The following is a 26182-nucleotide window of genomic DNA, read 5'->3' on the forward strand; positions in this document are numbered from 1 at the left end:
TCAGGCAGCCAATCAGAGCGCGGCGTGCGGCCCTGGCGGATGCCCGCATGGAGATGAAGCCTTAGTGGATTTTGGAGAGAGCCAGCGTTGTGCTAAGTGTGGGCCAGCATGGTGAGCGAGCGCCTTACAGCCAATGAAGCACTTTGAGTGTAGTCACTGTTGTAATGTAACGGCAGACGATCTTCGCACAGCAAGCTCCCACAAACAGCAATGTGATAATGACCAGATATTCTGTTTTTGTTCTGTTGATTGAGGGATAAATATTGGCCCAGGACACCGGGGATAACTCCCCTGCTCTTCTTCAAAATAGTGCCATAGGCGAGAGTAGCCGGAGCCTCGGTTTAACGTCTCTTTCAAGGGACTGCCCCTCCGACAGTGCAGCTCTCCCTCAGTGCTGCCCCTCCGACAGTGCAGCTCTCCCTCAGTGCTGCCCCTCTGACAGTGCAGCTCTCCCTCAGTGCTGTCCCTCCGACAGTGCAGCTCTCCCTCAGTACTGTCCCTCCGACAGTGCAGCTCTCCCTCAGTGCTGCCCCTCCGACAGTGCAGCTCTCCCTCAGTACTGCCCCTCCGACAGTGCAGCACTCCCTCAGTACTGCCCCTCCGACAGTGCAGCTCTCCCTCAGTGCTGCCCCTCCGACAGTGCAGCTCTCCCTCAGTGCTGCCCCTCCGACAGTGCAGCACTCCCTCAGTACTGTCCCTCCGACAGTGCAGCTCTCCCTCAGTGCTGCCCCTCCGACAGTGCAGCTCTCCCTCAGTACTGTCCCTCTGACAGTGCAGCTCTCCCTCAGTGCTGCCCCTCCGACAGTGCAGCTCTCCCTCAGTACTGCCCCTCCGACAGTGCAGCGCTCCTTCAGTTCTGCCCCTCCGACAGTGCACCACTCCCTCAGTGCTGCCCCTCCGACAGTGCGGGATGCTCCCTCAGTACTGCCCCCCTGACAGTGCACCACTCCCTCAGCACTGCCCCCCTGACAGTGCAGCACACCCTCAGTACTGCCCCTCCGACAGTGCAGCGCTCCCTCAGTTCTGCCCTTCCGACAGTGCGGGGTGCTCCCTCAGTACTGCCCCTCCGATAGTGCACCACTCCCTCAGTACTGCCCCTCCGACAGTGCAGCACACCCTCAGTACTGCCCCTCCGACAGTGCAGCACACCCTCAGTACTGCCCCTCCGACAGTGCAGCGCTCCCTCAGTTCTGCCCCTCCGACAGTGCGGGGTGCTCCCTCAGTACTGCCCCTCCGACAGCGCAGCACACCCTCAGTACTGCCCCTCCGACAGCGCAGCACACCCTCAGTACTGCCCCTCCAACAGTGCAGCACTTTCTCAGTACTGCCCCTCCGACAGCGCAGCACACCCTCAGTCCTGCCCCTCCAACAGTGCAGCACACCCTCAGTACTGCCCCTCTGACAGTGCAGCACTTCCTCAGTACTACAGTGGGACTGGCAGCCTAGATTTTGTTTGTTCGAGTCTCTCGGGTGGGACTTGAGCGCACAACCTTCTGACTCAGCGATGAGAGTGCTGCCCACTGAGTCACGGCTGTTACCCGGAGAACATTCTATCCACTGCGGTGCGGACTGAACCAAGACACCTGTAAATTTTTCTTTTTCAAGTATTTATCCAATTCCCTTTTGAAAGTTATTAAGTTATTATTGAAATTGCTTCCACCTCCCTTTCAGGCAGCGCATTCCAGATCACAACAACTCGCTGTGTAAAAAAATTCATCATCTCCCCTTTGGTTATTTTGCCAATTACCTTAAATATGTTTCCTCCTACTACTGGGAACAGATTCTCCTTATTTACTCCGTCAAAACCCCTTGTCATTTTGAATAGCTCTATTAAATCTCCCCTTAACCTTCTCTGTTCTTGGGCGAACAACTGCGGCTTCTTCAGTCTCTCCATGTAACTGAAGTCTTTCATCCCTGGTACCATTCTAGTAAAAGATGTTTCCTCTTGTGGGGGAGTCCATAACCAGGGCCATCAATATAAGATAGTCACTAATAAATGCAATAGGGAATTCAGAAGAAACTTTACCCAGAGAATGGGTCAGAATATGGACCTTGCTACCACGAGGAGTAGTTGATGCGAATAGCATGGATGCATTGAGAGGAAGCTAGATAAACACACGAGGGAGAAAGGAATAGAAGGATATTCTGATCGGGTGAGGTGAAGAGCAACGGGAGGAAGGTCGTGTGGAGCTTAAACACTGGCATGGACCAGTTGAGCTGACTGGCCTGATTCTGTGCTGTACATGCTATGTAAATCTCTGTTCCTATTCAGGGCCTTGATATGATTGTTCCCTCTTGTCGAGTGAAATGATACTAGAACACTAGTGGGATGTGGTGTGATATTTGCCTGGATTATAGGTCATACTCTGTCCTATTTCCACCTCCGTAACATCGCCCGTCTCTGCCCTTGCCTCAGCTCATCCACTGCCAAAGCCCTCATCCAGGCCTTTGTTAACTCTAGACTTGACTATTCCAACGCACTCCTGGCTGGCCTCCCATATTCTAGCCTACTTAAACTAGAGGTGATCCAAAACTCGGCTGCCAGTGTCCTAACTCGCACGAAGTCCCGCTCACCCATCGCCCCTGTGCTCGCTGACCTACATTGGCTCCTGGTTAAGCAACGCCTCGATTTCGAAATTCACATCCTTGTTTTCAAATGCCTCCATGGCTTCGCCCCTCCCTATCTCTGTAATCTCCTCTAGCCCCACAACCATCCCCCCCACCACCGCCCTCCCCCCATCCCCCTCCCTCCTCCCTCCTCCCCCCCCCCCCCCCCCGGAGATGTCTGCACTCCTCTAATTCTGCCCTCTTGAGCATCCCTGACTATAATCGCTCAACCATTGGTGGCCGTGCCTTCTGTTGCCTGGGCCCCAAGCTCTGGAACTCCCTGCCTAAACCTCTCTACCTCCCTTTGCTCCTTCAAGACGTTCCTTAAAACCTGCCTCTCTGACCAAGCTTTTGGTCACCTGCACCAATTTCTACTTATGCAGCTCGGTGCCAAATTTTTAACCTCATAATACTCCTGTGAAGCGCCTTGGGCCGTCTCACACTACGTGCTATATAAATATAAGTTGTTGTTGTGTGAGGCTGATGCCTGCGGGGGGGGGGGGGGATATCCCGGAATGAACCAGGACCGCGATGCTGTGTTCCTGTGTCTAACCCGTCATCCTGTGTCCAATCCTGTTTCACAGCCACACCGGAAGAAGAAGCCGTTCATCCAAAAGAAGTCGTCGGTGACCTTTCATCTGGTACACAGGAGCCAGAAGGACCCGTTGGTCGCGGACGAGAAGGCCCCACAGCGAGTTCTGCTGCCGGCAGAGGTTGGTCAGCTTGTCGTGTAGCCGTGAGCTCTGAGCGGGAGCGTGCGTTCGTGGTGCGACTGAACTGGGCGCTGGGTGTGGGACAGCTTCCTCGTGGATCGAGACTTGGGTTAACTTCGTGGTCTTTGGGTCCAGATAGGGACAGGAGAGATTGCAAAAAAAAACTTTTGCAATTTATTATTTTTCTCATGTGCAATGATCAATATAAACTTAAAAAAAAACTTACAATTACTTCCTGCAATGATTCAATTTTAGTGAATCGTAAAATACTATTATACTTTGGTAAAATTGTTAAAAGCAATTGTGGTCTCAATATTATCCCCTTCCATACAATTTGGCCTGATGATTCCTATTGAAACGAGCATTCCTGAGATTGCTGGGGAAGAATAGGCTCAACTCTTCATACACTGCAGAACCTGGGCACACCTGGACTATCTGAATCAATCGGATGCAGTCCCTCGAGCCTGCTCCGTCGTTCGGTGAGATCATGACTGATCTGTGCCACAACCTCATTTACCTGCCTTTGCTCCATATCCTTGCCCAACAAAAATCTATCGACCTCGGTCTATGAAAGTTCCAATTGACTCCCAGCATCTACAGACTTCTGGGGGAGAGAGTTCCAGTATTCCACTACGCTTTGAGAAAAAGCGCTTCCCGACTTTTGCTCCTAAACTCTTCATTTTCAGATTGTGGCCCTGCGTTCTGGACGGAATCTTGCATCCCTGTAATTTATTGGGGGGGTGGGGGGGGGGCTGTGCGGTCCCTTTAACGGGCTGCGTGGCCCATTCAAAATTCCACACTTGTGCGTTTTTTTTTTCCCCATTTAAAAGCCGCTCGGGACCCCGAGAGCGCTGCTCAGCCGCGCAGCTTAAAGGGATCGTTGCTTGCAGCCAATTCATTTTATAAATTGGATTCTCAAGACAGTACAAGAATATATTCTGAAACTGTGGGCCATTTAGTTTTACAGTCACTACTGCAGTTTAACTTCGCGTGTGCAATCTGAATCCACCCCCGCCCCCCCCCCCCCCCCAATACATTTAGATTGCAGGGTGTGTGCGTAGGGATGTACAGGTTTCCTGGCATGACTGCGTGCGGGCGTGCAAGAGATTATTCCATGGCTCTTTGGGTCTATTCAGTCCGGGGAACGGAGGAAAGACACGCGCCCCACACGCGCCCCACACGCGCCCCACACGCGCCCCACACACGCCCCACACGCGCCCCACACGCGCCCCACACGCGCCCCACACGCGCCCCACACGCGCCACACACGCGCCACACACGCGCCACACACACGCCCACCACACACAGCATCTTTTACCACTTCAGGACGTCCCAAAGTGCTTTAATGAAGTCCTCTTGAAGTGTAGTCACTATTATAATCTGGTTTTAGTGATGTCGTTCGAGGGATAAAAATTGACCAGCACACCCTACTCTTCTTCGAAATGTGAGATTTTTTTTTTAACCTGAGCGAGCAGACGGTTTAACGTCTTGTGAAAGACGGCCCCTCCGACAGTGCAGCACTCCCTCAGCACTGCACTGGGAGTGTCAGCCCAGGCGAGAGTGCTGCCCACTGAGCCACGGCTGACCAGACTGCACAGTTGTTGAGTCGAACACCAGTCACTTTCAACAAGTTGAGCAGCAAAGTGGATCCCAGCTGTCAGTCTGACCCAGTCTTCACTCCTTTCTTGCAGAGAGCGGATGTGCAAAAGCGGAAGGAAGAGGAGAGGAAATATGGCGTCTTCTTCGACGACACTTACAACTACCTACAGCACCTGAAGCAGGCATCTCCCGTCGCAGAGCTCGTGGCCTCCGGCACGCTCCCGGCAGAGACACGGGTCATTGTTGCCACGGGAGACGGAGGGGTGCAGCAGGAGGAGGAGCGACCCATTCCCGTAAGCAGAGCCGAGAGAAACATCGGGAAAACCTGGAATTTGGAGGGGAGGAATGAGGAGAAAGTGGCCCATGTTAAAATAATTTTGGGGGGCGTGTCCCTTAATCTCCCTCTCTCCTAATGGATGCATCGGTGGTTAGAGAAGATTAATGCCTTTGTTCCTGGCAAGTCAAAGAGGTTCATTCATGGGATGCGGGCGTCGCTGACAATGCCGACATTTATTGCCATCTCTTGTTGTCCTGTGAAGGTGGCAGTGTGCTGCCTTCTTGAGCCGCTGGTAGAGGTTTGATACAACTCAATGGCCTCTCAGGTCTCTTCAGACAGCATTTATTGAGTGGGAGAGGAATAGACCACGGCCAAAAATGGTAGAGGTCGGGAAGAGACCATTTCCCCCTCTCCACCCCCGCCCGAGTGGTTGTGCCCACGAGCTACTGCCATGAAATGGCGACCACGCTGGACTTAGTCCGTTCTGGTGTTTGTTTTTGTCGCCGGGCAGCATCGGGCTGGTGGAGAGTGACAGTCGCAGTACGACGGTATCGACTGATACAACACCGCCGCTCCGAAATCCTGTGCGGTAACGTTGCGTGAGTGGATTGTTGCAATTGAAGAAAGACGGTGTTTTCTAACACTTGGTACAGTGGGTAATATGTTTGACATCCCTGGAGTGCAGGGGTCCTGTACTACATGCCCGAGGGAGGGAGAGGCAATGCTCAGGCAAAGAGCTATTTCCCCACGAGGACCGGAAATCGGTCGCAGTCTCTCTGCACCGTGGGTGTATTTTTCCTCCTCTTTCCCCCCTCCCCCGCCTGTCTCCCCCTCCCCCCCGCCTGTCTCCCCCTCCCCCCCGCCTGTCTCCCCCTCCCCCCCGTCTGTCTCCCCCTCCCCCCCGCCTGTCTCCCCCTCCCCCCCGCCTGTCTCCCCCTCCCCCCCGTCTGTCTCCCCCTCCCCCCCGTCTGTCTCCCCCTCCCCCCCGTCTGTCTCCCCCTCCCCCCCGCCTGTCTCCCCCTCCCCCCCGCCTGTCTCCCCCTCCCCCCGCCTGTCTCCCCCTCCCCCCCGCCTGTCTCCCCCCGCCTGTCTCCCCCTACCCCCCCCCGCCTGTCTCCCCCTCCCCCCCGCCTGTCTCCCCCTCCCCCCGCCTGTCTCCCCCTCCCCCCCGTCTGTCTCCCCCTCCCCCCCGTCTGTCTCCCCCGTCTGTCTCCCCCTTCCCCCCGTCTGTCTCCCCCTTCCCCCCGTCTGTCTCCCCATCCCCCCGCCTGTCTCCCCCTCCCCCCCGCCTGTCTCCCCTCCCCCCCGCCTGTCTCCCCCACCCCCCCGCCTGTCTCCCCTCCCCCCCGCCTGTCTCCCCCTCCCCCCCGCCTGTCTCCCCCTCCCCCCCGCCTGTCTCCCCCTCCCCCCCCGCCTGTCTCCCCCTCCCCCCCGCCTGTCTCCCCCTCCCCCCCGCCTGTCTCCCCTCGCCCCTCTCCCCTCCCCCTCTCCCCCTCCCCTCTCCCCCTCCCCCTCTCCCCTCCCGCTCCCGCTCTCCCTGTCTCACTCTCGTTCTCCCCTGTATCGCTCTCGCTCTCCCTGTCTCTCTCTTGCTCTCCCTGTCTCTCTCTGTCTCGCTCGCCCTGTCTCTCTCGCTCTCCCTGTCTCTCTCGCTCTCCCTGTCTCTCTCGCTCTCCCTGTCTCTCTCGCTCTCCCTGTCTCTCTCGCTCTCCCTGTCTCTCTCGCTCTCCTGTCTCTCTCGCTCTCCCTGTCTCTCTCGCTCTCCCTGTCTCTCTCGCTCTCCCTGTCTCTCTCGCTCTCCCTGTCCTCTCGCTCTCCCTGTCTCTCTCGCTCTCCCTGTCTCTCTCGCTCTCCCTGTCTCTCTCGCTCTCCCTGTCTCTCTCGCTCTCCCTGTCTCTCTCGCTCTCCCTGTCTCTCTCGCTCTCCCTGTCTCTCTCGCTCTCCCTGTCTCTCTCGCTCTCCCTGTCTCTCTCGCTCTCCCTGTCTCTCTCGTTCTCCCTGTCTCTCTCTCCCTCTCCCTGTCACGCTCTCTCGCACCCTGTCGCTCTCTCCCTCTCCCTGTCGCTCTCTCCCTCTCCCTGTCGCTCTCTCCCTCTCCCTGTCGCTCTCTCCCTCTCCCTCTCTCTCGCTCTCCCTGTCTCTCTCTCCTCTCGCTCTCCCTGTCTCTCTCTCCCTCTCGCTCTCCCTGTCTCTCTCTCCCTCTCGCTCTCCCTGTCTCTCTCTCCCACTCGCTCTCCCTGTCTCTCTCTCCCACTCGCTCTCCCTGTCTCTCTCTCCCTCTCGCTCTCCCTGTCTCTCTCCCTCTCGCTCTCCCTGTCGCTGCCTCTCGCCCTCTCCCTCTCCCTCTCCCTCTCCCTCTCCTCTCCCTCTCCCTCTCCCTCTCCCTCTCGCTCTCGCTCTCGCTCTCGCTCTCTCCGCTCTCGCTCTCGCTCTCGCTCTCGCTCTCGCTCTCGCTCTCGCTCTCGCTCTCGCTCTCGCTTCGCTCTCGCTCTCCCTCGCCCTCTCCCTCTCCCTCTCTCCCTCTCCTTCTCGCTCTCTCCCTCTCCCTCTCCCTCTCGCCCTCTCCCTCTCCCTCTCCCTCTCGCTCTCGCTCTCGCTCTCTCCCTCTCCCTCTCTCCCTCTCCCTCTCGCTCTCTCCCTCTCGCTCTCTCCCTCTCGCTCTCTCCCTCTCCCTCTCTCCCTCTCGCCCTCTCCCTCTCCCTCTCCCTCTCCCTCTCCCTCTCCCTCTCGCTCTCTCTCCCTCTCTCCCTCTCCCTCTCCCTCTCCCTCTCCCTCTCCCTCTCCCTCTCCCTCTCGCTCTCGCTCTCGCTCTCGCTATCTCCCTCTCCCTCTCCCTCTCCCTCTCCTCTCCCTCTCCCTCTCGCTCTCTCTCCCTCTCTCCCTCTCCCTCTCGCTCTCCCTCTCTCCCTCTCTCCCTCTCTCCCTCTCTCCCTCTCCCTCTCCCTCTCCCTCTCCTCTCCTCTCCCTCTCCCTCTCGCTCTCGCTCTCGCTCTCTCCCTCTCCCTCTCCCTCTCCCTCTCGCCCTCTCCCTCTCCCTCTCCCTCTCCCTCTCCTCTCGCTCTCCCTCTCGCTCTCGCTCTCGCTCTCGCTCTCTCTCTCGCTCTCTCGCTCTCTCCCTCTCCCTCTCGCTCTCGCTCTCGCTCTCTCCCTCTCGCGCTCGCTCTCGCTCTCGCTCTCCCTCTCCCTCTCCCTCCGCTCTCTCGCTCTCTCGCTCTCTCCCTCTCCCTCTCGCTCTCGCTCTCGCTCTCCCTCTCGCTCTCCCTCTCGCTCTCGCTCTCGCTCTCTCGCGCTCGCTCTCCCTCTCTCCCTCTCTCCCTCTCCCTCTCCCTCTCCCTCTCCCTCTCCCTCTCCCTCTCGCGCTCTCGCTCTCGCTCTCGCTCTCGCTCTCTCCCTCTCCCTCTCCCTCTCCCTCTCCCTCTCCCTCTCCCTCTCCCTCTCCCTCTCCCTCTCCCTCTCCCTTCCTACGATGGTTTCTCGAACCTGTTGTGAAGTAAACCTGCGATGTGTCCCTTTGATTTTCAGGCTCATTCCATTAACCTTCCGTCATCGGTGTTTGCCTCGGAGTTTGAAGAGGAGACCGGCCTGTTGAACAAAGCAGCTCCTGTGACAGGTAATGCGTGAGCTCCCTGTTACACTGACACCGCCACTAATCCAAAACGTCAGCCTGGATTATGGACTCGCGTCTCTGCAGTGGGGCTTGAACCTTCAAACTTCTGACTCAGGCGAGGATTCTACCCACTGAGCCAAGTTGAGTGTAATTTGGGGAGGGAGGGGCCATAATTTTAGTGGCGGGTGTTGGGAGCAGTAAGCTGTCTGTGTCGAGAAAGCAGGAATGGGGTACTGAAGTTGTATGTTCAGCCATGAACTCATTGAATGGTGGTGCAGGCTCGAAGGGCCGAATGACCTACTCCTGCACCTATTTTCTATGTTTCTATGTACAGTGAACACTTAGTGGCAGCTATCTGCTCGCTACTCCCGAGCGAGTTTGGAGAATTAGCTGCGAGATTGACGTCTGCATTTGGCACAGTGAGTAAAGGCTGTGTTTGGATTTTCCCTCAGGGCCGCGCCTGGACCTTGACCCGGATATCGTGGCCGCCCTCGATGACGACTTTGACTTCGACGATCCGGACAACGCTTTGGAGGACGACTTTGTGGTGAAGGCTGTGGGGAGAGGGAGCGAGCAGAGTGCTCAGGAGTATGTGATTTAAATACAGGGAGAGGCGAGGGTGCTGGCGGGGGGGGGGGGGGGGGAGTTTGAGGGGGGAACGGGTGGATCAGCAGAGGGGGCCCCGGGTTTGGCGGGGGGGGGGGGTGTTGGTGATTGAGGTAACGGTGGGGGAAAGCTGGTCTATGAAAACTGACGGGCAGCAAATGACCCTCTGGTCCATTCAGCCTGTCCCACACAATTCATAGAATGGTTACAGCAAGGAAGGAGGCCATTCGGCCCATCGAGTCTGTGCCGACTCTCAGCTAGTCCCACTCCCCCGCTCTTTCCCCATAGCCCTGCACATTGTTTTTCCTTCAGTTCCCTATCCGACTCCGTTTTGAAAGATAAGATTGAGTTTGCCTCCACCTCCCCTTCAGTCAGTGCGTTCCAGATCCCGGCCACTCGCTGCGGAAAAACCTTTGTTCTTGCGTCGCCTTTGGTTCTTTTGCCAGTCACGTTAAATTGTAATAGTTTGTGCATCATAATGCAACACTCCCCACCCCACCCGGAGCTGTGTGAGCTCCTGGGAGAGGCAAAAAAAAACCAGGTTAAAACCCCCAGGCCACAAGGGTGAAAATCTAGGCATTTCCTCTCTGACCCCACCTTAGGCAATCCAAAATAATCCAGGAGACCACTCTGGGTCTGATTTAAAAGTAGAAAAAAAAGAGAAGACTTGCATTTATATAGTGCCTTTCATGACCTCAGGACGTCCCGACAGGCTTTACAGCCAATGAGGTACCTCTAGCACTTTGAGACGTCCAGTGGTCGTGAAAGGCGCTATAGAAATACAAGTCTTTCAAGTCTTTTTGAAGTGTAGTCACCGTTGTAATGTAAGAAATGCGGCGGCCAATTTGCGCACAGCAAGCTCCCACAAACAGCAATATGATCATGACCAGTTAATCTGTTTTAGTGAAGTTGATGGAGGGATAAATATTGGCTTGGACACTGGGGAGAACTCCCCTGTTCCTCTTCAAATCGTGCCGCGAGATCTCTTCCATCCATCTGAGAAGGGGCCTCGGTTTAAGGTCTCATCCGAAAGACGCCACCTCCGACAGTGAAGCACTGCTGAGTGTCAGCTTGGATCATGTTCTACAGTCCCTGGAGTGGGACTTGAGCCCACAACCTGCTGACTCAGAGGCACAGCTGGCACCAACATCACCACGAACCTCCCTCTTCTGCGAGGTGATCTCCTCCCCAGCGAGAAACAGGTCCAGCTCTCGCTTGAAGGAACTCAGCGATTTCCCCCCCCCCCCCCCCCCCCCTGCCCCAGGGTGAGCCAGGGGAGCTGGCTGTACAGCTGTAGGTACAATGATGGCGGGCCATAATACAATTTGTTGCAGTGTGCACCTTCGCGGTCAGGGGTTTGCAGCGATCTCGCTTCATAGCAGCCCGCTGGGAACCCAGGATTATGCTGTGCTCTCGGATTCCGTTTCCTTCCTCCTATTCTGCCGTTACTTTCCCCCCCTGCCTCCCAGCCCACTTTGACATCGGAGTGTTTGGGTGGGGTGGGGGGGGGGTGGAGTGGGGAGTGGAGGGGGGTGGTAGAGATCCCTCAATCTAATCCGGACACGGTGCAATCCGGACAGCATTGACCCTCCCCATCTCCACACAATCTCGGAGAGAGAATCACGGAACGGGGATCAATCCCTGCAGTGGTTTCGGGCGACTCCTCTCGGATTTCCTGCGTCGGTTGGGCCACCCGGACTGAACACCTCGCTCGGTGCTGCCATTTTCGAGATGTTTTTCACTCCAGCTGTTAAACCGAGGCTCCCGTTCCCCCCGCCCTTGTTCTGGTGGGCGCTAAAAGACCCCATGGTGTTATTCAAAGGGGAGGGTAAATTCCCCTGGCCATCCTAGACTGGGTGATGTGTAATGAGAAAGGACTAATTAACAATCTTGTTGTGCGAGGACTCTTGGGGAAGAGTGACCATAATATGGTAGAATTCTTTATTAAGATGGAGAGTGACACAGTCAATTCAGAGACTAGGGTCCTGAACTTGTGGAAAGGTAACTTCAATGGAATTGGCTAGAATAGACTGGCGAGTGATACTTAAAGGGCTGACGGTGGATAGGCAATGGCAAACATTTAAAGATCACATGGATGAACTTCAACAATTGTACATCCCTGTTTGGAGTAAAAATAAAACGGGGAAGGTGGCTCAACCGTGGCTAACAAGGGAAATTAAGGATAGTGTTAAATCCAAGGAAGAGGCATACAAATTGGCCAGAAAAAGCAGCAAACCTGAGGACTGGGAGAATTTTGTAATACAGCAGAGGAGGACAAAGGGTTTAATTAGGAGGGGGAAAATAGAGTATGAGAGGAAGCTTCCTGGGAACATAAAAACTGACTCCAAAAGCTTCTATAGATATGTGACGAGAAAAAGATTAGTGAAGACAAACATAGGTCCCTTGCAGTCAGATTCAGGTGAATTTATAATGGGGTACAAAGAAATGGCAGACCAGTTAAACGAATACTTCACGAAGGAAGACACAAATAACCTTCCGGAAATACTAGGGGACCGAGGGTCAAGTGAGAAGGAGGAACTGAAGGATATCTTTATTAGGCGGTAAATTGTGTTAGGGAAATTGATGGGATTGAAGGTCGATAAATCCCCGGGGCCTGATAGTCTGCATCCCAGAGTACTTAAGGAAGTAGCCCTAGAAATAGTGGATGCATTGTTGATCATTTTCCAACTGTCTATCGACTCTGGATCGGTTTCTATGGACTGGAGGGTAGCTAAAGTAACACCACTTTTTAAGAAAGGAGGGAGAGAGAAAACGGGTAATTATAGACCGGTAAACCTGACATCAGTAGTGGGGAAAATGTTGGAATCAATTATTAAAGATGAAATAGCAGCACATTGGAAAGCAGTGACGGGATCAGTCCAAGTTAGCATGGATTTCTGAAAGGAAAATCCTGCTTGATAAATCTTCTAGAATTTTTTGAGGACGTAACTAGTAGAGTGGACAAGGGAGAACCTGTGGATGTATTTGGACTTTCAAAAGGTTTTAACAAGGTCCCACACAAGAGATTGGTGTGCAAAATTAAAGCACATGGTATTGGGAGTAATGTACTGACGTGGATAGAGAATTGGTTGGCAGACAGGAAGCAGAGAGTCGGGATAAACGGGTCCTTTTCAGAATGGCAGGTAGTGACTAGTAGGGTGCCACAGGGCTCAGTGCTGGGGCCCCAGCTATTTACAATATACATTAACGATTTGGCTGAAGGAATTGAGTGTAATATCTCCAAATTTACAGATGACACTAAGCTGGGTGGCGGTGTGAGCTGTGAGGAGGACGCTAAAAGGCTGCAGGGCGACTTGGACAGGTTGGGTGAGTGGGCAAATGCATGGCAGATGCAGTATAATGTAGATAAATGTGAGGTTATCCACTTTGGTGGCAAAAACACGAAGGCAGAATATTATCTGGGGGTACTGAAGTTTCATGTTCAGCCATGAACTCATTGAATGGCGGTGCAGGCTAGAAGGGCTGAATGGCCTGCTCCTGCACCTATTTTTCTATGTTTCTATGTTTCTATCTGAATGGTGGCAGATTCGGGAAAGGGAAGGTGCAATGCGACCTGGGTGTCATGGTACATCAGTTATTGAAAGTTTGCATGCAGGTCCAGCAGGCGGTGAAGAAGGCAAATGGCATGTTGGCCTTCATCTAGGGGATTTGAATATAGGAGCAGGGAGTTCTTATGCAGTTTTACAGGGCTTTAGTGAGGCCTCACCTGGAATATTGTGTTCAGTTTTGGTCTCCTAATCTGAGGAAGGACATTCTTGCTATTGAGGGAGTGCAGCGAAGGTTCACCAGACTGATTCCAGGGATGGCAGGACTGACATGAGGATAGACTGGATTCACTGGGCCTGTATTCACTGGAGTTTAGAAGGATGAGAGGGGATTCTCATAGAAACATATAAAATTCTGATGGGACTGGACAGGTTAGATGCAGGAAGAATGTTCCCGATGTTGGGGAAGTCCAGAATCAGGGGACACAGTCTAAGGATAAGGGGTAAGCCATTTAGGTCTGAGATGAGGAGAACCTTCTTCACTCAGAGACTTATTAACCTGTGGAATTCCCTACCGCAGAGAGTTGTTGATGCCAGTTCATTGGATATATTCAAGAGGGAGTTAGATATGGCCCTTACGGCTAAAGGGATCAAGGGGTTATGGAGAGAAAGCAGGAAAGGGGTGAGTTAAATGTTCAGCCATGATCTTATTGAATGGCGGTGCAGGCTCGAAGGGCCGAATGGCCTACTCCTGCACCTATTTTCAATGTTTCTCTCCTGTTCCCCGACAATCCTCCCTCAAACCACTCCAAAAAAAAAAAAAATACCAGACCTGACTGGTGATTTATCACATTCGCGGTTTGTGGGATCTTGCTGTGTGCACATTGTCTGCCATGTTTGCCAACAGCGGTTGTGACGCCGCTCCCGAGACGTTTCCTGGCCAATGACCTGCTTTTCGGGACGCGCTGAGATAAGACGCTGAAATGACGGCGCTGTTTGCCCGTTCTGTAGGGGGTCCGCTGACGACGATGAGGAGTGGGACGACACGGAGGACGAAGACTTTGACTCGGACGGCGCTCTCTCTGGCGAGGCCCGGCCGAGGGTGGCCAGCGGCGATGGTGGGCCGGGGGAGTTCCTCTTCATGGAGGAGGAGACCCGCAGCCGCTTCACCGCCTACTCCATGACCTCATCTGTGATGAGGCGCAACGAGCAGCTCACCCTATTGGACGATCGGTTTGAGAAGGTCAGTCGAAAGGAAAGGTGCTGGACCAGCCCACAGGGCAAAGTTCGTGCTGCCAGCTGTGGCTCAGTGGGCAGCGCACCCGCCTCTGAGTCACAAGGTCGTGGGTTCAAGTCCCACTCCAGGGACTTGAGCACATAATCCAGGCTGACACTCCCAGTGCAGTGCTGAGGGAGTGCAGCGCTGCCGGAGGAGCTGTCTTTTGGATAAGAGGTTAAACCGAGTCTCTGCCTGCCCCCCTCGGGTTGATTTAAGAGATCCCGTGGCAGTATTTGGAAGACGAGCAGGAGTTCTCCCTGGTGTCCTGGGTAGCCCTCAACCAACATCACTTTAAAAAAAACAGTGGGAGCTTGCTGTGTGCAGATTGGTGTTTCCTACGTTACAACAGTGACGACACTCCAAAAGTATCATTGGCTGTGAAGCACCTCGGGATGTCCTGAGGCGGTGAAAGACGGTATATTCTTTCTTCCCTTCTTTCCCATTGAGTTTCTGTCCTGTCCAGTGTTCACTGTGAGCTGCGCCTTTGTTCTGCGCGACCTTTTTCTTTCAGTGCCCGGTCCCTTTAAACCTCCGCACGTGTAACGGAGAAGCTGGTGAGAGGCCTGCGCAGGACCTCTCCGTTTGCTGCGCGGCTTCGAGGGCACGTTGCTCCTGTCTCGATCAGCAGTGGGAGAGGAGGAGCTCCACAATGTTGGTGCTGATAATTGAGGAGCTCTGCTTTAAACCCTCTCCCTGCAAGAAGGCTTTGTAAAGTGGACGTGTCCCTTCGGAGCGTGTGTTGTGCAGTAACCCTGCCTCCCTGCCTGCTTTAGCTGTATGAAGAGTATGATGATGATGAGATTGGAGCCCTCGATCACCATGAGCTGGAAGGAATCATTCAAGTGGACAGCACGCGGCTGGGTGAAGTCATCGCTGATTACCACACTCAGAAAGCAAGAGAGTAAGTGGTTTTAAAATCGGAATCATCGACTGATAGAGCACGTCGGTCCTGTGCCAGCTCTTTGAAAGAGCGATCCAGCTCGTCCCCCTCCCCTGTTCTTTCCCCATTACTCCTTCAAATGTTTCCTTTTCAAGTATTTACCCAATTTCCTTTTGAAAGGTACGATTGAATCTGCTTCCACCACCGTTTCAGGCAGGGCGTTCCCGATCACAACAACTCGCTGTGTGAAACAAATTCTCCTCACTTCCCCCTCTGGTTCTTTTGCTAATTACCTTAAATCTGTGTCCTCTGGTTACAGGCCCTCCTGCAAATTTTGAATAATTTTGAACTCCTTGTGAAATTTCCCCTTAACCTTGCCTGCTATAAGGAGAACGAGCCCAGCTTCTCCAGTCTCTCTCGGTGACTGTCGTCCCTCGTCCCTCATCCCTGGTTCGGTCCTGGTAAGATGTGCATGTGCAGTCACGGCAAGAAGTAAACTCTTGTTGAGAGGGTAGTGTCGAGGAACCCGGACCCTTTATCAGCTCGGGGCGGTGGTGGGGTGGGGGGGTGTTATTTGCTGTTTGAGTGGCTTTTCAACTCCTTTCAATCTTCCATGCAGCTGTCAAATGCCTGATGATCTGGGGCCAAGAGGGGAGGTTCTATTAAAGGAGGAGGAGGAGGGAGAGGAGACGGTGGAGATGGAAACGCTGGTCATCGAGGAACCCACAGAGCAGTGGGATTGCGAGTCTATCCTCAGTAAGTACTGGTGGCTCCCCTCTTAATCAGAAATCTCTCCGCAGTGTCAGCTGTGGCGTATCTCCGAGTCAGCAAAGTTCAGAGACTTGAGCACAAAAATCTAGGCCGGCAGCACTGAGGGAGTGCTGCACTGTCAGAGGTGCCATCTTTCGGACGAGAGGGTAAACCGTGGCGCCGACCGCGCTCTCAGGTGGACGTAAACGACCCTACGGCACTATTTCAGTGAAGAGCAGGGGAGTCCTCCCTGGTGTCCTGGCCAATATTTAACCCTCAGCCAACATCACGAAGAAACAGGCCTGGGATCGGTGCAGTTTGTCACGATGCTCAGAGCTAGCTCCGTGGCAGGTTGGCAAGCTGTAGCTAGTGGGGTGCCGCAAGGATCAGTGCTGGGGCTTCAGCTATTTACAATCTATATTAATGACCTAGATGAAGGGACCAAGTGTAATTTATCCAAGTTTGTTGACGATACGAAGCTAGCCAGTAAGCTGTGAGGAGAACACAAAGCGTCTGCAAAGGGATATGTTGTAAACGGCTGTCTTGCTCTTTTTCGCTTTGTTGCTTTTAACGTCGAATTACCCGCATACACGCAGTTGTAGTAAAGGCAGGATCACATCTTTTATTTAGACATTCAGATATTCACAATCCAAATATGAAAGTTACTGAGAACACTTCACAAAGGCAGTTTGCTTTGATTTCCGAGGCTGCTTGAGACACACACCTTCCGAATGTCCAGTGTCTCTACAGTCCATAAGAGTCTGTAAGACAAAAGCCAGTTCCATCTTTTGTATCTAAAAAGCCTTTGAACTCTTATTCTTTGCATTTAGACAGTCATGACTAACTGCTTTCTGAATCGTTTAACATACAGACTATTATTCCCACCGTAACAAGGTACTCAAATACTTGACCTACAGATATCATTAAATAGTAACAAAGGTACAATCAAATACTTAACATACAGACATCATCAAATCGTTTAGTCATGAATTTCCATTATTCCCACCATAACAAGGTGCTCAAATATTGAACATCCAGACCTGACCAGTCACTCACCTCACTGGCTGGAAGGGCACCGCATTGTCTAACAGTCTCTTTTCCATCCAAACTTCCAACCTTCCTGTTTTTTAATCCAAACTTCAGACCGTGTGCTGAAGCAGAGTTCAAAAATGCAGGACTGTGCTCCCACAGGATACAGATAGACTAAGTGAGTGGGCAGTAAGGTGGCAGATTGAGTATAATGTGCGGAAGTGTGAGGTTATTCACTTCGGTAGAAAGAATAGAAAAATAGAATATTTTTTAAATGGTGAGAAACTTTTAAATGTTGGTGTTCAGAGAGATTTGAGTGTCCTTGTGCAAGAATCATAGAAAGCTAGCATGCTGGTACAGCAAGCAATAAGGAACACTAATGGCAGGCTGTCAGGGGGTTGGAGTATCCTAGTAAGGGAGGCCGAAATTGCCCCGCTCCATAAGCTCTGAGAGGTGGGAATGGAGCGGAGAGGGGCGGATGGATGGACTGACGCTTCCCAAATTGCCCCCAGGCCGGGAGTGACAGGAATGGGTTTCCGCTCCGCCTGTGTTGTCGCAGTGTTGGGCACATGCCGACCCCTTTCCGCCCATCGTGCGATACCGCCCTGCGGGAAGGGCACCGCTGGTCTGTGCCCCCGGTAGCTTTTTCTGTCGGTACGCTTCTCGTGGCTTGGCGACGCGGCCGCCCTTAAAGGGGAAGTGGCGCTGCTGGCCACTCCGTTGTTTTTTTTCGTTAGCCAACTGCCAGAAGTCGGGCTGGCAATTATGGCCAACAGGCAGCCCCGCACCCCCTCCCGGGTGGACCGAACTTAAAAGTATGCAGAGTTCACAGCGGCTCCCCCCTTTAACTGAAGGTGTGGCGCATTGTGAGGCGCTGCGCTGATGACTTGGAGCGTCGGCCGTTCCGATCCGCCCCGTCCCAGCGGGGCAGGAGTGGCCAGCACTGGCGCCCCGCTAATGGTGGCCGCCCCGCCCCTACTCCGCCCCGCCCACACTCCCGCCCCGCCCCCACTCCCACTCTGCCCCGCCCCCACTCCCACTCCCGCCCCGCTAATGGTGGCCACTCCCGCCCTGCCCCCACTCCCGTCCCGCCCCCACTCCCACTCCGCACCGCCCCCACTCCCACTCCGCCCCGCCCCCACTCCCACTCCGCCCCGCCCCCACTCCCACTCCGCCCCACCCCCACTCCCACTCCCGCCCCCAATCCCGCCCCGCGAGTGCTGGTCACTCCGCCACGCCCCCACTCCCGCCCCGCTAGTGACAGTCACTCCTCCCTGCTCCCACCCGCCCCGCTAATGACAGTCACTCCTCCCTGCTCCCACCCGCCCTGCTAGTGCTGGCCGTTCTAACCTACCCCCACTTCTGCTCCTCTCCTGACACCAACACCACTTCAACTGGAAACAAACACCAAAGAGCTGAAAATAAAAGACGGTAGGTGCGACCCGTTTCTGGCGGAGGGCAATTTTGGCCCCAGGAAGTCTTGCTACAATTGTGCAGGGCCTTGGTGAGACCACACCTGGAGTACTGTGCACAGTTTTGGTCTCCTTATCTAAGGAAGGACATACTTGTCTTGGAGGTGGTACAACGGAGGTTCAATAGACTGATTCTTCGGATGAGAGAGTTGTCTTATGATGAGAAATTGTGTAGAATGGGCCCATACTTTTGGAGTTTAGAAAAATGAGAAGTGATCTCCTTGACACATACAAGATTCTGAAGGAGATTGACAGGGTAGATGCTGAGAGGATGTTCCTTCTGGATGGGGTGTCTAGAACCAGGGGTCACAGCCTCAGGATAAGGGGTCGGCCATTTAAGACAGAGATGAGTAATTTCTTCACTCGGAGGGTTGTGAATCTTTGGAATTCTCTGTCCTGGAGGGCTGTGGATGCTGAGTCTCTGAATATATTCAAGGCTGAGATCGCTAGATTTTTGGACTCTCGGAGAATCAACGAATAAGGAGATTGGGCGGGAAAGTGCAGTTGAGGTCGATAATCAGCCATGATCTTATTGGATGGAGGAGCAGGCTCGAGGGGCCGAATGGCCTACTCCTGCTCCTAATTCTTATGTTCTTATGTCACAGCCAAGCTTGGGAGGGGCAGCGTGGTGAAACTGCAATGATATATTTATGTTTAAATGCTCAGTCTGAGTCTTTTTCTTGTACAGGCACCTATTCAAATCTCTACAACCACCCGAAGCTGATCGCCGATCCTCCAAAGGTATGAACAAAGGTTGCTGCTTTGAGTGTTTAGCAGGCTCAGTGTCTGCTGCTGTTCATAAGCGGGCCCGAGGAATGCCGCATGCGATCGCTAATACCGGGTCTTCTCACCAATGTTCTCGCTAAGGTGCGCATGTGGGCGCACCCCAGTAACCTGAAAGGTGCGAGTCAGGCCGCTCACCCGCTTTTACATTGTCCGTGCCGCGCATGCGCAGAAATTTAAAGGGACCGCGCATTAAAGAGACAGGCCGCACAGAACAAAGCGCAGCAAATGGGGGTACGTTGCTTTTCACCCGCTGGGACCGCGGGCTGGGGATGTGGCGAGACGGCTAGCCCGAGGTTGGAGCCAGCTTTAGTCTGTATCCCCCCTCCCCCCCCCCCCTGCCCCCGAACCGCCCACTATAGTCACGTGCTTCTAATTGTGGACCAGCAGCCCAGAGTTCAACTCCCGCCGTGGCAAGTTGTGAAATCGAACTCGACAAATCTGGCGATTTATAGGCTGGCACCAGTAAAAGTGAGCATGAAGATTGTCGTTAAAAAAAAACTCAACTGGTTCGGTAATGCCCTTCCGGGAGGGGACAAATGGCCTTACCCGCTCCGTCCGGGCCTATATGTGACTCCAGTGGGGTGGGACAGTTTTGGGTGACGATGTGGAACGGGAGCGATCGATTCAATGGGACGGGAGCGATGCCTCAATATCGCCCGTTTCAGACTAACTCCCAAAGTCAGAATGACCCCCAGTGCAGTGCCCCTTGATGTTATCCGGGCAGTAAATGTTAACCGCGTCGCAGGAACACCGCAAAGCTCAGGGCGGGGCATTTATTTGGTGCCATTCTTCTCGCCCAACCCCCTTTCCTTCTGCAGCCTGGCCCCAAGCTCTGGAACTCCCCACCCCAAACCTCTCCGCCTCTCTACCTCTCTTTCTTTCTTTAAGACGCTCCTTTAAAACCTACCTCTTTGAACAAGCTTTTGGTCACCTGTCCTAATTTCTCCTTATGCAGCTTGGTGACAAATTTTGTGTCTTATAATACTCCTGTGAAACGTTATATAATATATATATATATAAACACACACACACGTTATTGTTGTAGTGTTTCTCCCTCCCGGGCTGTGGGGTAAGGGGTCAAGTTCTCCCCCCCGGCTGCTGAATAGCAACCGATTTAATAGACCCCCCTCACTGATAGGGTTCAGTTGCAGGAGGTATTTCTGGCCACCGTTTATCAAGGGCCGCGGGCGGGGGAGGGACGGGAGTGCAGGCGGGCGAGGAGTCTGTCAGTTTGTGCTGCACTCCAGTCACACCACACTTCCCATAAGTGGCAGGACTCTGAATGTGGCTGAATTCTGGATCCCCGGCTTAACGGTGTTTAATTCTGGTGCAGCATGTGTCAGCTGCAGTATAACTACAGACTGGCACTGCACGGTCCAGCAGCAAGTATACAATTAGAATTACACTGTGTCTGCAGCACAAGCATTTCGGTCCGACAGGTCTACTCCGGTGTATATGCTCCACACGAGCCTCCTCCCACCCCTCTGCATCTCACCTAGCAGCATATCCTTCTATCCCTTTCTCCCTCGTGTTTATCTAGCTTCCCTTTAAATGCATCTATTCTATTCGCCTCAACCGCTCCCTGTGGTAGCAAGTTCCACATTCTCATCACTCTGGGTAAAGAGGTACATCCTGAATTCCCTATTGGATTTATTAGTGACTATCTTGTTTTGTTGGCCCCTAGTTTTGGACTGCCCACAAGTATTTATAATAGAGATTTTAATGTAGAAAAACAACTCACGACTCTTGTAGTTGGAGATGGAGCTGAGCAGGAGCAGTTTGGGGAGGTGTCTGTTTATCTCTCGGCTTGTGTGTTTGGTCCTGTTTATCGCTCTAGCGTCGGTGGCCGTGCCTTCAGCTGCCCAGGCTCCAAGCTCTGGAATACCCTCCATAAACCTCTCCGCCTCTCTACCTCTCTCCTCCTTTAAGATGCGCCTTAAAACCTCCCTCTTTGACCAAACTTTTGGTCACCTGCCCCTAATGATAAGGGCAGCAGCCATCCAAGTTCCCCTCCAAGTCACACACCATCCTGGAAATATATCGTCGTTCCTTCATCGTCGCTGGGTCAAATTCCTGGAACGCCCTCCCTAACGGACTGCAGAGGTTCAGGAAGGCGGCTCACCATCACCTTCTCGAGCAATTAGGGATGGACAATAAATGTCGGCCTTGCCAGCGATGTCCACATCCCAGGAACGAATTAGAAAACAATATCTCTTTCTGTGGTTCGGTGTTAAATCTTGTACGATAACGCTCCTGTGAAGCGCCTTGGGACGTTTTACTACGTTAAAGGCACTATATAAATGCAAGTTGTTGTATAAAATAGTAGAGTTATGATTTTGTCTTTTCTTTTCAGTTCAGTGGGATCAAGGTGTCCAATAAAACCGGGATTCCACTGAACGTTTTATCCAAACGGAGTCTGACTGCTAAACAACTGGAACGACTGGAAACGATCAACATCAGTGACTTGCCCAGAGCTTCGACGCAACCACGCCAACGGGAGGAGAGCAAGGAAGAGAGGAAATTACGTAAACAGGCCATTAAAGAGGAGCGAAAGGTAAGGAACATCCTCTGGTCTAGCACCGCAAGAACACAAATACTGGATGCATCGCGAGTGGCGGGTCACAGTGAGGGACATGTCACAGGGCAGGGACACGGCGAGGGGCGTGTGACAGGACAGGGGTCACAGCGAGGGGCATGTCACAGGGCAGGGACACGGCGAGGGGCGTGTCATGGGGCAGGGTCACAGCGAGGGGCGTGTCATGGGGCAGGGTCACAGCGAGGGGCGTGTCATGGGGCAGGGTCACAGCGAGGGGCGTGTCATGGGGCAGGGTCACAGCGAGAGGCGTGTCATGGGGCAGGGTCACAGCGAGGGGCGTGTCATGGGGCAGGGTCATGGCAGGATCACAGTGAGGGGCGTGTCACGGGGCAGGGTCACAGCGAGGGGCGTGTCATGGGGCAGGGTCACAGTGAGGGGCGTGTCATGGGGCAGGGTCATGGCAGGATCACAGTGAGGGGCGTGTCACGGGGCAGGGTCACAGCGAGGGGCGTGTCATGGGGCAGGGTCACAGTGAGGGGCGTGTCATGGGGCAGGGTCATGGCAGGATCACAGTGAGGGGCGTGTCATGGGGCAGGGTCACAGCGAGGGGCGTGTCATGGGGCAGGGTCATGGCAGGATCACAGTGAGGGGTGTGTCACGGGGCAGGGTCACAGCGAGGGGCATGTCACGGCGTGGCGTGTCACAGGGCAAGGTCACAGTGAGGGGCATGTCACGGGGCAGGGTCACAGCGAGTGGCATGTCACGGGGCAGGGTCACAGCGAGTGGCATGTCACGGGGCAGGGTCACAGCGAGGGGCGTATCATGGGGCAGGGTCACAGCGAGGGGCGTGTCATGGGGCAGGGTCACAGCGAGGGGCGTGTCATGGGGCAGGGTCACAGCGAGGGGCGTGTCATGGGGCAGGGTCACAGCGAGGGGCGTGTCATGGGGCAGGGTCACAGCGAGGGGCGTATCATGGGGCAGGGTCACAGCGAGGGGCGTGTCATGGGGCAGGGTCACAGCGAGTGGCATGTCACGGGGCAGGGTCACAGCGAGGGGCGTATCATGGGGCAGGGTCATGGCAGGATCACAGTGAGGGGCGTGTCATGGGGCAGGGTCACAGCGAGGGGCGTGTCATGGGGCAGGGTCATGGCAGGATCACAGTGAGGGGTATGGCAGGATCACAGTGAGGGGTGTGTCACGGGGCAGGGTCACAGCGAGGGGCATGTCACGGCGTGGCGTGTCACAGGGCAAGGTCACAGTGAGGGGCATGTCACGGGGCAGGGTCACAGCGAGTGGCATGTCACGGGGCAGGGTCACAGCGAGTGGCATGTCACGGGGCAGGGTCACAGCGAGGGGCGTATCATGGGGCAGGGTCACAGCGAGGGGCGTGTCATGGGGCAGGGTCACAGCGAGGGGCGTGTCATGGGGCAGGGTCACAGCGAGGGGCGTGTCATGGGGCAGGGTCACAGCGAGGGGCGTGTCATGGGGCAGGGTCACAGCGAGGGGCGTGTCATGGGGCAGGGTCACAGCGAGGGGCGTATCATGGGGCAGGGTCACAGCGAGGGGCGTGTCATGGGGCAGGGTCACAGCGAGTGGCATGTCACGGGGCAGGGTCACAGCGAGGGGCGTATCATGGGGCAGGGTCACAGCGAGGGGCAGGGTCACAGCGAGTGGCATGTCACGGGGCAGGGTCACAGCGAGGGGCGTATCATGGGGCAGGGTCACAGCGAGGGGCGTGTCATGGGGCAGGGTCACAGCGAGGGGCGTGTCATGGGGCAGGGTCACAGCGAGGGGCGTGTCATGGGGCAGGGTCATGGCAGGATCACAGTGAGGGGCGTGTCATGGGGCAGGGTCACAGCGAGGGGCGTGTCATGGGGCAGGGTCATGGCAGGATCACAGTGAGGGGTATGGCAGGATCACAGTGAGGGGTGTGTCACGGGGCAGGGTCACAGCGAGGGGCATGTCACGGCGTGGCGTGTCACAGGGCAAGGTCACAGCGAGGGGCATGTCACGGGGCAGGGTCACAGCGAGTGGCATGTCACGGGGCAGGGTCACAGCGAGTGGCATGTCACGGGGCAGGGTCACAGCGAGGGGCGTATCATGGGGCAGGGTCACAGCGAGGGGCGTGTCATGGGGCAGGGTCACAGCGAGGGGCGTGTCATGGGGCAGGGTCACAGCGAGGGGCGTGTCATGGGGCAGGGTCACAGCGAGGGGCGTGTGATGGGGCAGGGTCACAGCGAGGGGCGTGTCATGGGGCAGGGTCACAGCGAGGGGCGTATCATGGGGCAGGGTCACAGCGAGGGGCGTGTCATGGGGCAGGGTCACAGCGAGTGGCATGTCACAGGGCAGGGTCACAGCGAGGGGCGTATCATGGGGCAGGGTCACAGCGAGGGGCAGGGTCACAGCGAGTGGCATGTCACGGGGCAGGGTCACAGCGAGGGGCGTATCATGGGGCAGGGTCACAGCGAGGGGCGTGTCATGGGGCAGGGTCACAGCGAGGGGCGTGTCATGGGGCAGGGTCACAGCGAGGGGCGTGTCATGGGGCAGGGTCACGGAGGGGCGTGTCATGGGGCAGGGTCACAGCGAGGGGCGTGTCATGGGCAGGGTCACAGCGAGGGGCGTGTCATGGGGCAGGGTCACAGCAAGGGGCGTATCACGGGGCAGGGTCACAGCGAGTGGCATGTCACGGGGCAGGGTCACAGCAAGGGGCGTGTTACAGGGCAGGGTCACAGCGAGTGGCATGTCACAGGGCAGTGTTACAGCGAGGGGCGTTTCATGGGGCAGGGTCACAGCGAGTGGCGTGTCACAGGGCAGGGTCACTGCGAGGAGTGTGTCATGGAGCACCAACTCCTCGAGGAGTTGGGATGTTTCTATTATGAACAGGATAACACACCGGGGGCAGTAAGGTGCAACATCATAAAGATGGCCAGTGAAAAATAGATTTTTATTCCTTTTTAGAGAGTATTGAATGACGGGCCAGTTTGTGTGCTGTTATAAGGAATGGTGATGGGTATCTTCAATCCAATCTTGGCTATTGGGCTGTTTTTATTACTGTTAGATTAGAACAGATTCATTTTGCTAGTGTTTAATGTCTCTAATTTCTCTATGCAGGGACAAAAAGTGTTTAATGGATGTTGTTAAATCCGTGCTGATGGAAAATTGCAAAAGACTTTATAAAACAACATATTAAGCGAAAGTAGTATTATTGTAAAAGTAGTAACATTGCCAACAGCATGACCTCAATAGAGAGTGCATCTGAGCTGATACCTGGTCCCAGACCCTGTCTCCTGCTCCCCTCCACTTTCCCTTGGGTATTTCACCATAATTAGAATCACAGAATGTCTTGGCTCTTTGAAAGATCTATTCAATTAGTCCCACTCCCCACTGCCCTGCAATTATTTCCCGTAAACTATTCATCCAATTTCCTTTTGACTCTTAAATCTGCTTCCCCGCGCTTTCAGACTGTGCATTCCAAATTATAAAACTCGCTGTGTAAAAACATTCTCATCTCTCCTCTGGTTCGTTTGCCAATTATCTTAAACCTGTGCCCTCTTGCTTACCGCCCCGCCTCAGGAAACAGTTTCTCCTTATTTACTCTTATTTAAACCCTCATAATTTTGAACACCTCGATAACACTTCCCCTTAACCATAAGAACATAAGAAATAAGAACAGGAATCCGGCCCCTCGAGCCTGCTCCGCCACTCGATAAGATAATGGCTGATCCGATCATGGACTCAGCTAGCTCCATTTCCCCACCCGCTCCCCCTAACCCCTTATCCCCTTATTCTTTAAGAAACTGTCTATTTCTGTCTTAAATTTATTCAATGTCCCAGCTTCCACAGCTCTCTGCGGCAACGAGTTCCACAGATCCACAACTCTCTGAGAGAAGAAATTTCTCCTCATCTCAGTTTTAAATGGGCAGCCCCTTAGTCTAAGATCATGCCCCCTAGTTCTAGTCCCCCCTATCAGTCGAAGCATCCTCTCTGCATCCACCCTGTCAAGCCCCCTCATAATCTTATACATTTCGATAAGATCACCTCTCGTTCTGCTCCAAGGAGAACAATCCCAGCTTCTCCAGTCCCACCGCTAATATTTAGATGATCATTTATACTGATGCTCGTTGAAAAATGTGTTGCTCTTTTCATGGTTTTCTCTCTCTCTCTCGCTGGTCCCCACGTAGGAGCGAAGGGTGGAGAAAAAGGCCAACAAGACTGCCTTCAAAGTGGAGAAGGCAAGGCAGGAACAAGTGGTGCTGAACCTGAGACAGAACCTGCAGGGGATCAAACTGTGAGGCGGGGTGGTGGGGGGCAGAGTGAGTCAGGAGCGCCACTCCCTGCCCAGTCGAACGAGAAGTCAACCCTCGTGCCTTCGTTGCCATCCCGCTTCCGATCGTGCAGCCAATCAACGGCCTTTGGGCCCCTTGCGAGATTCTCAAGCCTTTGGCCATCTTCCCAAAGACAGCGGAGTCGGCCCAGATCTTGCTGGAAGTAAATATCTTCTCGACGCCAAAGAATGAAGCTTCACGGTGTTTGGG

At 54.4% G+C, this 26182-nt stretch overlaps 1 protein-coding gene across 1 annotated transcript; it reads left to right on the forward strand.

Moving 5' to 3' along the window:
* ltv1 (LTV1 ribosome biogenesis factor) lies at positions 1-26182 on the forward strand. Its single transcript, XM_070889062.1, has 11 exons — positions 1-111; positions 3192-3320; positions 5012-5212; positions 8719-8806; positions 9256-9391; positions 13927-14158; positions 14968-15095; positions 15694-15830; positions 19014-19066; positions 21465-21665; positions 25829-26182. The coding sequence occupies exons 1-11, from the start codon at positions 109-111 to the stop codon at positions 25937-25939; spliced, it is 1419 nt and encodes a 472-aa protein (XP_070745163.1). The 5' UTR covers positions 1-108; the 3' UTR covers positions 25940-26182.

This window comes from Pristiophorus japonicus, chromosome 9 (genome assembly GCF_044704955.1).
Source record: "Pristiophorus japonicus isolate sPriJap1 chromosome 9, sPriJap1.hap1, whole genome shotgun sequence".
Classification (NCBI taxonomy): domain Eukaryota; kingdom Metazoa; phylum Chordata; class Chondrichthyes; family Pristiophoridae; genus Pristiophorus; species Pristiophorus japonicus.